Source organism: Bidens hawaiensis, unplaced genomic scaffold, assembly GCF_021521415.1.
Source record: "Bidens hawaiensis isolate Kalapana, Puna unplaced genomic scaffold, B.hawaiensis_p1.1 tig00028823_1, whole genome shotgun sequence".
Taxonomy (NCBI): Eukaryota; Viridiplantae; Streptophyta; class Magnoliopsida; order Asterales; family Asteraceae; genus Bidens; species Bidens hawaiensis.
This window is the reverse complement of record NW_027494741.1, coordinates 34,051-50,979: the sequence shown is the minus strand read 5'-3', so window position 1 is coordinate 50,979 and position 16,929 is coordinate 34,051. Positions and strand designations below refer to the sequence as shown.

At 32.5% G+C, this 16,929-nt stretch overlaps 1 protein-coding gene across 1 annotated transcript; it reads right to left on the bottom strand.

Moving 5' to 3' along the window:
* Positions 1-2,068: 2,068 nt before the first annotated feature.
* Positions 2,069-3,199, bottom strand: LOC143577830 (putative F-box protein At3g10430). Its single transcript, XM_077061556.1, has one exon. It carries the CDS (start codon positions 3,197-3,199, stop codon positions 2,069-2,071), a length of 1,131 nt encoding a protein of 376 aa, XP_076917671.1.
* Positions 3,200-16,929: the final 13,730 nt, after the last annotated feature.

Genomic DNA, 16,929 nt, shown 5'->3' with positions numbered 1-16,929 from the left:
AATTTTTAGAACCAGTAAGCAAAGATATACAATATATTTGCAATTGTGTATCGATACGGATTCCATCACTTTAGTTTCGTATTTCAAAGTACCTACTAGGTGGAATTCGACTTGGTTAATGCTTGACAGCGGGTTAAGACAAAGACCGACTTTGGAATTATTTCATAACAATCTTTCTATTAAACAAAAGATTAGGGCATTTTCGTCAAAGGGTTGGGAAACGATTTCAAAGTTAAGCGAGTTGCCTAAAGTTTTTAAAAATGCAACCACATATTTGTCGGGAGTTTATTACCTGACGAGTCTGTTGGTTCTTCATCAAATTTGGTTAGTTTGTGTCAAAATAAACGATTTTGAATATGTCGATCCAATGTACGATTATATGATAGCTCCAATGAAATTAAAACTGAAAAAATATTTTGAAGAATTGCCGCCGGTTTTTACTTGTGCCGCCGCGTTGAACCCGACTTTAATTGTTACCGGGGTTGAAACTTTAATCGAAAAATTTGTTTGGGCTTTGGATTTGCATTTAGATTACCCGAATCATGCATTAAAACAGGTGAGAAAATTTAATACTTATTCAGAAAACATGTTTGAATAATGCTCTTAAATATGGTTTGACACCGAACGCTCAACAATCAATGGGTTTTGGAGAAAGCTCGTCATCAAGTAACCCAAACATAAGTTTGTTTAACAATATAAGAAATGATAAGATTAAAAAAGCTCGAGGTAGCACACCAAATAAAGAGCTAAGCCGGTATGGTGCAACCGATTTTATGCCGCGGCAAATGATTTTGGAAACTTTGATATTTTGGGTTGGTGGAAGCAAATAGAACCCCATGGCCTGTGATTTACGAACCGTCCAAGCTTCTAAGGTAGCTTCGGAAAGTGCTTTTTCTCTTAGTGGTAGGATTTTATCGATACGAAGGACGAGGCTAACACCGGAATCGTTGGAAATGTGCATTTGGTTAAAAGACCACTTGGATGCAGTGGACCATATCCAACATAAATCAAATCTCGAAGGTGAACTCGATGTTGAAGAAAAACTACACGAAGAAGTAGCAATGGGTGCCGCACAACCACTAACCAAGGAAGAACAAATGTATGATTCAGTGCGATCGAGTAGTCCCGATCCGGATCGCGAAAACCCGTTTAATGTTGTAGACGACGACAGGATGAATAAAATCATTAAACGATGAAGCCGAAGCCCGAAAGGAAGAATAAAACAATAAACGGAGAGAATAAACAAATGAATTCAACTTCACGAAGATTATAAACGTTTATTTTCAAGTTATTAATGTATTGCTTTGAAGCGGTGATTGTGAAAATGTTTAAAAAATCAATCTAAAACAAGTTTTTTTTTTTTTCTGATTTTCCAGTTTTTTTCCCATTTTTTCAGATTTTTTTGATTTTTTACCGGTTATCAGTCCAGTTCGGGTATTAACCAAACCCGGTTGGACCAGTTAGGGTTTTCCAGGTGACTAACCGGGTAGTACCCGACCTGATCAGTCTACCTGGTTATTGCGCGCCAAAATATTAACCGGTTTTCAGTTAACCGGTTACTGAGATTGTGCACCTCTACCCATGAGGACCAATAACATGAAAATCTTAAATATATTTGCTTTATACTGAAAGATAATTTTAATCTAATTAGTTATAAGTAATTGCCAATCCGTATTTTATATGTGGGATACGGTGGCTTGAACCAATTAATTGACCGGCAATGAAAAGATAAAAAAACCAATCATTTCAAACAATTAATTGTTCAATATGGTACCAATCAGTCAAGTTATAAGATTAAAACAAGTACCATGCTAAAAATTTGCAAAGTTTAATCAGTGGGACTTTGGGTATTACAAATATTGCAATGAAAACAAGATGATACAATAGCTTCAAATTAAACACTTAAAAGAAAACCATGCTTGAAATATGCAAAGTTTAATCAGTTTGGGACTTTGGGTATTACAAACTGTCATACCGATTAATACCCCTAGTCGCAAGAAGCGGGAAATTTTAATAATGGAAATATAAAAACTGTCACACCTTTCTTATGCATCAAAGTTGTTGTATTTTAATTTTCAATGTAGCGTTCACCATTGTCATAGACAATAAAATCTGGTTGATCTAGAAGAAGTAGTGTTTCGATGTAGGGAAAAACAAGCGAAGGGGCAGCTACAATAACTCCAAGATTATCGATCTGTTTTGAGTAGGGTTCATAGATAGCAAACGAACCAACTGGGATCATTGGACTATCATTTTTGGCAATTAGAATGATAGACTCCCCACCACTATTCCTGAATCCATGTACAGATGCGTTAACCGTGTACAATTTTGTAAACGAAGTTGGGATACCATCCTTCATCATCCATACACTAGTTGCTTCTATGCCATGTTGTTCAAGTAGAACAAGAGACTCCCTTAGGTTACACATGGACAAAGAATACTTAGGGAAGTGGGCCAAACTATGAGGGAGGTTTAGTTGTCTAAAATCTTCGGTTGTCATATCAAATGACATAATGAAATTAGCAATCTTATCATAAGCAAGCCAATACATAACCTCATCTATAACCACTCGAACATTGCGAAATTTAATTGATTCGGGAGGGAGATTGCCGTAAGGGTTTCTCCAAGCCCCTCTGCTTAGCGTAAAAACCTGAATTTGCATTGGGATGGTTTCCAGACCATCCCTCTCAGCATGAATATGTGTAATCTTAATAATCATAGGATCAGCAGTCATAGACAAAACCCCAAAACCTAGAATGGTTTGATAATCAAACCCATCTCCCGCATCAGGGACAACAACATTAACTACCTTTCTAATAGAAGGATTCCACAGAAGAGCTCTCGCCGTTCCAGAGATGGGACCGCAGCAGCAGCCCTTTCGATAATTACCGTACAAACACAAGAGGCCGTAAGAGCTGCCGATGATGTTATAATATTTACATTTAGAGCTGTTGACCAACGGGGGGAGAGTAAGAGGAAGGATGATTTTTTCAACAATTGAAACGTATTTCTGCTCAAAATCAACTGAATCATAATAACTTACAATTAGATGTTGCTGTTGGCCGCAATAACGATGAACGAAATAATGAGAGTCGATGAGTTGCTTCCATTGTTCGGAAACTGACCGGAATCTAAGCAACGATTTCACGGGAAGCCTTCCCACGATTTCCACTAGGATATCGAATGGTGGTGATCGCATGTTGATGTTGATGTTGATGTTGATTTCGCTCTAGGGTTTGTTTACAGGATAAGTGAAATCAAATCAACAAGTCTGTATGGGCCTGTGCTTTTATGGGGGTCATTCTAGAGGCCCAATGTATTTGGATTACGTCTTGTACACGCCATCTGAATGAATGAATGATAATGAAGAGAGATTTAAATACAACTTTATTAGCTTTTAGGCCCGGGGGGTTTATTTAGGTTTTTCTTTTTAGTTGGTTTTCTATTTTATTTTTTAGTGGAATTTTGTTTTGATTTAATACATATATATATATATTAGTTTTTTACATTCATTATATCTTTTTTTAACTTTTGATCTCTTTCAATCTCTATTGGTAGGTTGTTTACAACAGAGGATGTATATATGGTAATATACTAATATATACTTTTACTGTTTTTGTGTAAAAAATAGACAAATTTTTTTATGAATAATAACACTAAAATGTAAAATATGATTATCACAACTTCATATCTTATTTATCATATTCTAGAAGAGATGTCCAAGAATACCTAAAGTATGCAACCTTTTGCCACACTCAAGCCTATTTTGACAAATTACCTGGCCTAGCCCAAACCAAATTGTAATCTTGCAATAATCGAAACAACCCGTCTAATACAAATTGGTGTGATACAACTTACGTCCGATAAATTAAATTAAATTCAACCAAAATGTAATGTTCACATGATAATATTTTGTATTTTGATTAGACACGAGAGATGCAAATGTTGTGGATTATTTTTGTGGTTCAAACTTTGAAAAACATTGTTGTTTGATTACATTTATTTCACTTACGATGTGTAACTCTAAACCTAGCTCATCTTGGTCGAAAACATTATAACCATGCATCTTTAGCTCCATCTCATTGCCATATAATCTATAAATTTGCAGGTTAAACCCACCAAATGTCATCTTAATTAAATTAAAATTCGAGTATTTAACAAAATCCTCAAAATCAAGAGAAAACTTTTCTATAACAATTCATCAATTTCTATAATTAATTGCAGCCAAGTATATGCATGAAAAAGATACTAAAGTACCAAATCGCCAATTTATTTGTGAGTGGATGAATATATGTCGTGGCGTTTGAGGAACTCTCTGAATTCATACGTACTGACATCATAGTTAAACTGGAAATACAAAGAAACCGTAAGGATGTTCAGTACAACCCTACTTTTAATGATATCAGAAAATGTATTACTACCATCTTTAACAAAAAAAACAAATTTGGACCAAATAGTAAGAAACCGTTTCAAGCCCATATCTTTATCTATTCAAAACTTGATTACATTCAACATATTAAGCATAATGATCATTAAACCACTTCACAAATTCACATAAACAATTCATGGTTGAGCATAAATAATTCATTAAATATTTTATAATATATATGATATAGTTCATTTAGCATATTACTAAATAAAAATATTTCAGTAATGCTCTAAATATTATGGTCAAATGGGGTTAATTAAATATTTTATGATATTTAAGTTAAATCATGTTAATTTGTATAATTGGAGTAACTTTAATCTCTTTTAGCTATTGCTTTTGTACTTTTCATTAATCATTATATTTAAAAAATGGTCGATGGGATTCAATTCAAGAACTACATTATGTCTTGAATAACTGAACTTGTATTAATCCATACATAAAGCATAAACCCTAATTAAGACAGCCCTTACGCATCTAAACCTTAATTCACACAATTGATAACACATCAAAGGCAAAAACATCATAAAATCCTAATCAACACACAACGATAACAAATCAGAACACCATAGGTCAAAAGTAACGAAGAATGTACCAAATTTTCTGAGATCGAAACGAAGTTTGATTCCGACAAAACGGCGATGAATTTTAACAGACAAAAATTGAGTTGGTCGCACATAATCTCTGTTGGTTCGACATTAGATTTTTGAGGCTGTGGGGTTGGTGGTTGTTGTTTCACAATGTTGCTCCAGTTTGTTGTTGCTGTTGGTTTTGGTGTTGGCATCTCCATGGGTTATGGTTGTGTTGTAGTCCCTAGAGCAATGTCTTAAAAACTTTATTTTTATTGGTACTGAATTTGACTCAAAAATGGTACAATTGGTTGAAACACGATATAAAGGTTACTTAAACAGTTTAATAAGTAATTCCATAAAAATACAATTCAACTTATAAAGGTAACCCAAAAGTACACTAATAAACATCACACATGAATCAAACATCATAAATGAACGATTATCGAGTCAAATAGGAACTTTGTACTTTTTATACAAACTTAATCAATTACAAAATATTCAAAGAAACCAACATTTGATTTGCTGGACACAAAATTTGTTGATTAGCAAATCATCTTTACCGGGTTTACTCGTTTCAATTTTATTCGTTGGTTTTATAACCAGTTTTTCGGTTTAAACCGGTATGTTTAAAAAAAACAAGCGGTACGATGTTCTAATAAACCGCACAAAAATACCGAGCTCTAAATATCGGTTGTCTTACCAATATTCGTTAGATACGATTCAACCGACTGGTGTGTATCGGTTTTTAAAATATTACCCTACATGACATGTACCCAATATGGAAGAAAAAGAAAGAGGGTTTTGGTTCGCTGATAATACTTTTTTTTCTTAAATAAGTTACGCCGAGTATGATCCGTTTAAAAATGGATATTCTCAAACACCACTTGTAAGTTGTGAAGAGGTTTAAGAGAAATTAGTATTTTGATTTTACAAATGAGCGTTAAAATTTAAAGTTAGATACTTTGATTATTATATATATTTATATAAAAATTAACTTTTAAAAGTAAAACTAATCAATTTTGTAAACTTTTTTTTTCTGATCTTCACTTCTAGCAATAGGCATTACACATATTCGTAAAGAAACGTAAAATGGGTTCACATGTCATGATTTTTAAATGTATTGGGCAAGTTAGGATTGAAAAACCTCAATACACCAGCCCACCATTCTAAACGCGTCAACCCAATTGTATACCCATGATTAACACCCCCTAGTTGAAACCATTCAAACTGAAGTAAGCTGATTGGTTTAAATGTGTGATTGGTTAGGAGTGAACTTGTCCGGTTTACAATTTATGGTTCATTCAATGAAATATAAGAATTTAGAAAATAAATTAAGACATTTTAAATCTATGAGAAAACTATGATTTGCCTCCCTGTGTAATATCAGCGGGCGCACGTTGAATCCTCGAAAACTAAATTTTGGGTATTGAACCCATGTGTTTTTCTGACGGGATCATTATGCCCCCCTACCGTGTAATTATTGGTTAAATGGCTAATATACCTTTCATTTTCATCATCAACATTCAAACAAAAACCCAGATCTTCATCATCATCATACCCAAACCCTGAAAATCTCCGGCTAAGAACCCTAACCCTAACCCTAACCCTAACCCAAACCCATAGAACACATAAATCTTATACAAACACATAAAGTTACATCATCAACGTACCCACTTAAACCCAAGTGGGTATGTTATACAAACCCATAAATCTTATATCACCACCACCATCGTACATAAATTCGACGGAGGTGACCGCCGGAAAATCAAGAACACGTAGCCAGAAGTTCAAGAAAGATATCCTTCCTTAGAGTTGAGAATGAGCTGGCGCACTACCACCATCGACGACAGTCGCCACCACCACCGTCTTCATCCTTCATTGTCGCCGTCTTCATCCGCCGCAACCACCACTGTCTTCATCCACCACCATGATTCCTTAGTGTTTAGAATTGATTCCAAGCTAAAAAATTTGTAAAACCCCAAATTATTTCGAAACCCTAGGTTACGAATGTTCACGGATCTTGCAAACTGTAAGAAAATCGACACATGGGTTTTGTTCTTCCCGAAAAATCACTCAAGATCCATATAAATTTTGTTAGATTTGGTGGTGATTTTAGAGAAATATGGTAGAGAGAAAATGATGTATATGATGTTCTTGAGGATGAAGTTGAGAAGATGATGATGATGATTGTGTTCACAGGAAAATGATGATGATGAGTTGCTCTATTATTATTAATATTATTATTATTATTTATCTAATTACTAAAGTGCCATTGAACCTAGCGGTCAACTAACGGTCAACTTAAAAACAGAGGTTCAATACGCGTAACCAGTGGCTCATATCAGCATTATAAAAAACACATGGGTTCAATACCCGAAATTTAGTTTTCAGGGGTTCAACGTGCGTCCGTCGATATTACACAGTGAGGCAAATCGTAGTTTTCTCTAAATCTATATATCTCTATCTCTACTATATATAAAGCATGAGTTAGGGACCTCTTAAATTTTAAAATGTACCTAACTTGTTGCTTATTGTCAACATACTATGCATAAATTTAAGAAATTTTAAGGGTAATGTTGTCTTTATGGTTACTTTAGTTTCTTACATAATAGTTTCAATTTTAGTCATCCAACTTTAATCAAATCTTGTTAAGTTATATAATAATTACACATTCACCCCTTATTTAAAACAAACTATCACCACGCCTTTTAAACGTCTATAACTTTTTCACACATCAATATTTTTTTTTAAAAAAAAATTATATAAAAACGAACATTTTATTCTCTTTAATTTGAGTATGATATTGCTATATTTTATTAATTTCAAAAAATCAACATTTACGTGATTATCGGTTTGTAACGACAATGGGTCAGGTTGGGTGGTTCGAATCATGGGTCAAAATGAATTAGAGTCGGAACATGTCAATACAAAAGCTGGTTAATTTGGTTCTGGTCGGGATGGGTTCAGATCGCAAGGGGTCATGTCAAAAGGGTATCGGGTCGAAATGGGTTTCGGGTTAAAACGGTGTCTGGTCCAGATGGGTTTCGGGTCAAAACGGGTTGGTTTGAAAATCAATTTATTGAAATTGTTGCACATTATAGGCGTTAGTTACGTGATGACATTGTTTACACGTACTCCGCTGCATATCTCGGGTACATCTAACAATACTATTAAAGCAAAACCTATTGTCCACATGTCACTCAACTAGGCTCTCCACAACCTATTGTCCACATGTCACTCAACTAGACTCTCCACATCAATGTCACATCATTGCCAATTCACCTATTTACTTTCTTATTATTGTCAAATCATTTCATACACCTTATTTAAACATTAGTATTTTCCAACCCTAATCATTTTAATCTCTCTCTCTCCCTCTCTCGACTTATTACCTCCACAATCTCCTATATTCTAGTAATGTATATGAGGTTTAATCGTTTTCCGGTAATGTTATATTTTATACTCTAATGGCCAACAATGTTATATGATTTTCCGGTAAGGTTATATCTTTTTCCGGTAAGAATTTATATTTATTTTAATTATTATATGATTTTGTTATCGTCTATTAGGTTGTATATCAAAATCCAAGATTGAATTGCTATTTTGAAGTTATTTCGGTTTTCCGGCAAGACTGAATATCTTTTTCCGGTAATATTTTATATCTATTTTCGTTTTTGTTTATATTTATGGTAATTATTATATGATTTTCATATAATCTCTTTAGGTTCTTATATCAAAATCGAAGATACAATGGAGATTTTCCTTATTTTGTTTTTCCGGTAATGCGATTCAAATATTCTGGTTATCAGTTAGAACATTTGTTTACATAATTCAAATCTTTCACAATTGGTAATTTATTTATTATGTGATATTAATATTAATATTTAAATTTTTCATTTCAGGTTATGTCTCCAACTTAATATAGTTAATTTCATGTATTGAGGATTTGTTGTTAAGATTTCTTATTTTTTATTTAATATTTATGTATATTTTTGTTATTATTCATGTATTTTTCACAATTCATGTAATTTATTTGATTTTTATATAATCAATATTGTATTATTGTTGGCCAAATTCCATTTATTATATTTTAATCATTTTGATTCATTTGAAATTTAATATCATAGCCAATTAAATCACCAATGTCAACGCAATTTAAAACACTATTATATTTTTCCAATATTATTGTACTTTAAATTTTAAAATAATACACATTTAATATGAAATTTTAAAACCGATTTTCACCATTCAAATTCGAATTCTCGCCATTTATATAAAGTTTACAAAAATATGTTATATAGTTTGACTTTCACCAGTTATTCAAAAATCGAATTTTAATAATAATTGACCATTTTATAATTTTTTAATATTCATTCCTTAAATAAAAAAATATTTTTAATAACCATTTCTAAATATTTCAAGTTATTATGATTTTAATGTCACTTTCAACTAAATTCATTAATATATTTATTCCTAGATGTGAAAAATAAAATATATGCATCTAACCAAATATCAAATTCTGATTCTCAAAAAATATGAATTCATAACTTATAGAGTTTCATTTTAATAATCATAATTTCTAACGATTTAACTAAATCAACATAGCAAAAAAATATTATATTTTATTACACAATTTTAATTAACATTATTACAACTTCCATATTTAATCTTTATAGTATATATGTGGAATGAATCCTACAAATATGCCACAAAAGATTTTACCATGTAATATGTTTAACTTTTTATCTTTAAATTCTTTGATTATACCATACATTATTGCACTAAAAATTTAGTAACAATAAGTTTCAAACCCAAAATATTTACCAAAATTGAAATAAAATATTCCATTCAAATTAAAATCCATGATATGATACATTTTTTTTGTAAATAATTTTAATTTACACAATTTATTCAACAATATATAATTTTTGTTACTACATAATTTTAATTAATTAGACGAAAGTTAACAAAAATAACCTTATAATATTTAATGACTATATAAGCGACATATTAGCCATGCATTCTTCAAAGTGTTCAGATCATCTATATCTTCACAATTTATCTACAACTAAAACTTTTGTATGATATATTCTTTTTTGTTTCCCAACTTATTAATTTATTTTCAACTTATCAACGATGAAATTCGAAAGTTTGACCATTATTATATATTGATATTAAAGTAATAAAAATAATATTAAAAGAATTTTAAATGTTCCAACTTATGGTAATTAAAAGAAAACAATATTTGATGGTGATACATGTACATAAAATTATTTTTTACAAGACATTGATAATGAAGGTTTTGTTGCAAATTGTTGTGGTTATTATATTACTGAATGTTAATATTTCTTTTATGTAAGGCCCCGTTACCGGTAGCCTTGCTTTAGCGTCGGATTTACTCATAAACACAGTTCTACAAATCAGAGTTTATTAAAACTTTTCGCGGAATATAAAACATCAATCATTCGTTACAAAAACATTAAATCTATTCTATGATACCATAACACAAAACATTATATTTAAAACATCATTTCTTCCATCTTCAGATGCCAGCCGTTCAATCCATGCCATGTGCCATCCTCATGCTAACTCTATAATCAGCTCACATGCGTGCATACTAAAAGTCAGCTACGCTGAGTGAGTTCTAGTTAATCAAGCAACTTATCATACAACCACTACATACATTATATACGTATCCGAAGACACATAATCCACTGTCAAACATGTTACTGCTTAACCACTTAATTATCCCTACAGCTTAGCCACTTAATTACCCCTACGACTTAGCCACTTAATTACTCCTACAGCTTAGCCACTTATGCCACTTTGCCACTTTATGCCACTTATGCCACTTTAATAACGAAGGCACGCATAGACTCACTCTACCACGTGCTCACATTATGCCCCTAACACTATTACTAGACCCCTATCCACTTCTATCCCACTATACTTCTACTTGTCTATAACCCACTTCCTATCAGCACATTATTTGTATAATAAGCCAGTCACATCAAAGCGATCATACACACAAATAACCACAAGACAATCGCTATCCTTGACAATACGTGCAATATCCGAAGATCGTTCACGCACCGACAAGCGTTATATAATAGCTACCTTGTATGACATCTATAGCATACACTTACCACTTAAGGTAAGTGTATTCACACTTCACATCGAGTATGCACACAACCCCGAAAACATAACACGTAAATGGGGCTAGAAACTCACCTGAACTCGGTTACTTCTTCTGCTACTGGTTATTCCTTCTCGAGCTGTGTGCGTCTAACTATTTAATAATTACATTATTAAGTACCGCTCTAGTCATCTCTTGCTACTTAAATAGCCTTACGCGTCTAAGCCGGTTTTACTTCATTAAATCATTACCCGGTTAGTTAATCGTTACTCATTAACCTTTAAATGTATCTTTCTTAAACTATCAATGTTCAAGGACTATTATGTAATTATCTCACCCTTATATAAGTCCAGGGACCAATCTGTCCTTAACCAGACTTAATTCGTTATCCTGCTTAACGAATTGATGAGCCAATTCGTCATCTGGTCACGGCCGGATTCGTTATCTGAATATGGCGAGTAACGAACCGCTTGATTCCTTACTTTATCATGACGAACTAGATGGGTAACGAATCACTTGATTCGTTAACTCAATATAACGAACTGGCCTTAACGAACGGCTTAGCGAGTTGAAGTTAGTTCGTTGATCTTCCTTAACGAACCATTATAGCGAACCACCCTTAATTCGTTAATTCACCACTAACGAATTAGGGTTAGGGTTATCATTCGTCAGATGTCACATTAGGACATTCTCTGATGTGACTTATTCTCTGGCGCCGCCTTTCCGGAGCCGTTTTCACCGGAAAAACGGGATCTCGCTGGAAAAGCGAGATCTCGTCCATTCCACCACCATTTTCACCGTTTTTCGTCCCGTTTGATACAGATCTGAGCTAGGGTGACCCCTAAGCTCATCTTAGGTTCGATTTATACCCGATTCCACCCGAATCTCGTGACTTTAATGGTTTAACGGTGTCGGCTTGTCGTTTCGTGATTAAATCAACCGGGTTTGGGTTCATACAACATCCTACTATCATTACCTCGGGTCGGAAATCGGTTCTCCTTCTTCTTCTTGGTTTCGGCTTAGAGAGAGAGAGTAGGATGAGAGAGAGCTAAGTGTGTGTTTTGGGTGGTGTATGGAGTATGAGAAATGAATGATAATTGGGTAATTAAGGCTTTTATAATTATAGATTATGGGCTTAAGCCCATGGTCTCATCCTTCCTTCCTTCATGACCCAAGTCCATAACCCATATCCATTAACCAACACTAGCCCGACCCGTACTAGCTCCTACTCTATTTTATTATTTCTCCGTTTACCCGAGTCAACTTCTCACAATTATTAAACAATATAAATAATATCATCTTTAGAAATTTCGGTATGTTACATTTTATTACTTAAATATTAAATATATAATTATGGTCAAACTTTGGAATTTCAAGTTAGATCAAATTAAATTCTTGATTGTGCTTATAAATTTATTTTTGTTAAATGTTTGAATCCTTTACAATTACAATAATTTGTTTCCAAAATGTCCACATTTAAGTTATTCATTCACGTTTATATTTATATTGTGTATATATTATTTTGTTGTATTTTGTTTTAGCAATTTTACTATGTTTTAACTTGTAGTCAAAAATTTGAATTTCAAATAAGAACGAATTAAATTTTTGATTGTTTTTACAAACTATTTTTGTTAAGCAGACAATAAATTTGCTTAAAATGGATTTGACATTTCCATAATAACAAATTATAATTCAAAACCTTTTAGAGTTAAATACATATTTTTTTAATGGGTCAGCTCGGGTTTGATTTTTCCTTTTAACACACACACACACATATCTATAATATATATAAACGAAAATCCAAAATACCTAAGTGTCGCGATGTGGTCGCTCCCCCTTTTTGGAGTCACCAGATTTGCTTGATTTTTAAATGGAGCATTCTCATGCATTTGACCCGAATTCACGGGTACCCATATATTTCTTAAACGGGTTATAACATCTCATTAAATTAAAAACTAATCTCACCAAATATTTGATATAATAATCCTCTAAAGTAGGGATATACTAAAAATTAATATATGATTTATTTAAAAAAAAGATATATATTATTTATAATTAAAAAACCAATTTGTAGTAAAAAAAAATAAACGGGTATTTGGTCTCATTAAACACATATAGCTTTTAAACCGGGTTATAACATCTCATTTATTTGTGATACAATTAATCATAAAACCATAAGTATATTATTAACTTTCATATAATAAAAAAAGATATAAATTTAAAAAATAATTCAATATTAGAAACAAATAATATAAAACGACCCCCGTGTATATATATATATATATATATATATATATATATATATACTTATTTAGCAACTAATTTTATGATAAAAACCGAAACTTACACACTTTAATATTCAAATTTAATATACAGATTTAGACAAAAACTGACATCATAAGTAATTCGATCACATCCTTACAAAATTTATCTAAATCATCTATAAATAAAAACCGTTTAATAATTTTGTCAAACAACTTCTATTATTAACCGTATGATAATATGATGACTATCTCTATATAATTTTATCATAAAATTCATTCTTTCATTCCAAGGATGTACATAGAGATTTATGATTTGTTTATAAGTTTGTGAATTGTATTTGTACTTTTATTTCTCTTATTAACAATACATTAAATTTGATTTTGTAGTGATTTTAGTTTTCTTCTTTGTAAGTATAAAAAATTACAAAACATTTATTTCTATTTCCTTGATTGTTTAATAAACAAGACTTTATGACTTCATATATCATGATGTAGTTATTATTAATATATCTTTCTGGCTTCATGAATTAAGTTCAAAAGATGTTTTAAGTTGGCATTTTACGTTATTTGTTGTTGTATATAATTTTGTTTTACTAAAAACAACAATGTAATACCTTCTGATGAATGTAAAATTATTTGTTTTTTAAATATTACACTATCAATTTATTATTATTAGGGGGGGTGGTTCCATTTTCCTCACACACCACATCCAATTGTGGTGTGCCACATCACCAACCCCAAATACATCACATGTGATGGATTTTAGTAGGGGTGATGGTGTGGTGTGATGGGATTTTTTTGTCTTTTGTATTTTTTAATAAATACTAAAATAAATAAAAATAAAACAATATTACATTAAATAAAAAATAAAACAAGATTACATAAAATAAAAAAAACCTACGACCCTTCCTAACCCCACTTGTCGCATATCTCGCGTTTGCGTTGAAGTAGGATCGATTTAAAGGGTTCCTCAACATGTTCTTGCGGTTGTAGGAGGAAAGTTAGATCGGCGTTTTTTTGGTTTTCATTCAAATGGTTGATATACGTCTCCTCACGTTTCATTTCTTAATATGAGCCTGTTTCTTTCGCTCCTTCGTCTCGGCCATTTCCGCCATCTTAGCCGACTTGTATTCGGCGAAGTTTTCGGCCACCGCTTCCTTTCCAAGTCTTGACGATTCCCCACATTTCTTGCGATTCGGCCGTGTGGGTGTGGGTGCGCCTTCGTCGGGATCGTCTCCGGGTTCCTCGTTCAAGTTCATGCTCGGCATGTTGAATGACCCGCCGCCGGTAGACGTTGTGTAGTCCCCGGACTCGGAAGTTTTTGATCTTTTTGATGAAGATCCTCTCTTCCTTGGAGCTGTCGGTCCGTTCAAATTGACCAAGGGAATCGGTTCCCACTTCGCGTGGCGTCTCGCAATCTCCCACGCTTCCAAGTGGGGAAAAGTCCTACATTTGAAAATTTTGACATAATCGGCCAAAGCGTCCTTTATGATAGTCGCCTTGCTCGCTCTGCTTTGTGGATATCGGGACTACAAAACATTTAGAATATATATATATATGTATATATATATGTATCAAATTGTAAAAAAAAAATAATAGATTATAAAATAAATAAAATAAAATAGTTACCAATTGGACGTAACAAGTATTAAATTTTGACATTTTTCGATTCAAATATCCACACTTGGCAATCATTTGATCCTTGTTTCGTACGGTTGCGCCGGGAAGTTTCGAGAAATGTTCATTAATACGTCTCCATAACGCATCTTTTTTTTGTTGGTTTGAGTGTTTTTTCGATTCGGAGCAATGTAAATAAGCCATGGTCAAGGATACCTCCTCATCGGGCAACCAACACCTAACTTTTTTTTTGACGCGTCTCCTTCTCCGCGGGTTCATCTTCATCCAAAGTTTCCGTTTCGTGACGAAAAGCACTTGCAAATTGAAGTATAACATCGGTATTGTCTAGGGGATCGACGGACATTTGAGACGGTTGAGATTGAAACATTTAAAAAGCATTATTTGGATAATTTTTGGTAGAAAAAGGTGGAATAAAAGGTTAGTTTTGATACGATTGGTTTTGGAACGATTGATAATAACGTTGTTGTTGGGAAAGTTGTTGTTGGTTTTGGGACGGTTGAAAATGTTGTGGATAAGGTTGTTGTTTGGAAGGTTGTTTTTGGAATGGTTGGGTTGTGTCGGGTTCGTCTTGTAACTGAAATCTCGTCGGTTCGCCCTAGATTTTGTCGAACCTTTGGTCGGGTTTGGGTTTTCTTTGATCCCGACCCACGTTTCTTAGAACCCTCAATTGATATGATGTTAAAATGATGTGTGTAGTAGAAGATTTTGAGTTGGATTTGAGTTGATTTTGAGTTGGATTTGAGTATATTTTGAAGATATGTTTTAGTTATTTATATAGGTAAAATAATTTATTTTTTTATTTAAAACACCCTCCCAACGGCTACCTCCCAACGACTCCCTCCTCGATTAACCCCTTACTCCGTGATGGCTATCACGCACACTCCCCCATCACGCGTGATGGGGGACCGACGGCGGTGTGCGTGAGGCTATCACGCGTGATGGATCCTCACCACACACCAGCCCTTCCTCCCTTATTATTATTATTATTATTATTATTATTATTGTTATTATTATCGTCGTCGCTATATATTTATATACAATTTTCACGCGTATGATACACAGGTTACTAGCCATTGAAAGATATTAAAATTTTACATTATTGTTTGAGTCTTCGTCTATAATTCTTCCAATGTTATAGGAAGACATTTTTAATATGTGACAACATTTTGTTCTAAAAATTATTTTTATACACATAAAATGTATAATAACATTGGTTTGAATGTTTTATTTTAAAATAAATCAAACACTAAAGTTTGGTTTGCAAATTATAGTTTATAATTAATAGTGTATAAATATATCAAAAACTTATTATAAAAGTCATAAATAAAAATCATTATATAATATAACTCAATTTACGTATTACATGTTATATATTTTTTTACTATTAATATAACTTTCATCCGTGTGTAACACGAACTTCATTATTAAACATGTTATTATTTAAATAGTATATTTAATTTGGATTATATTGTTTTTTTTTAAATTTTCAGGTAGTGAAGCAAAATGAGTTTCTTTTTTAGAATATTTGAAGAAGTTGATGATGATTTAATATGAAAGAACATGTTTAGGTCTTTTGTTGATGTTTTCTGTGGTTTGGTGTAAACTAACTTATTGTAACTTTAAACTTTTAATATTTAGAAATTATAAATGGTTAACGTTTTATTTAAATTTATTATGTTTATTGACATATATTTCCATCTATGTGTAGCACGAGTTTATACCATAGTGACTAGTAAAACAAAAATAAAGTAATTAAGTTTTCTGATGACCACCGTCACCACTGCCAGGTCAGCACAACATAAAACTGCCACGTATCTAGCTCAATGTCCACATTTCATACACGCAAACAAACACCAGTACAAGATTAAACACTCATCATCAGTACGAGATTTA

Coding starts and splice junctions, on each gene's coding strand:
- LOC143577830 (XM_077061556.1), bottom strand. CDS start 3,199: ATGCGATCACCACCATTCGATATCCTAGTGGAAATCGTGGGAAGGCTT.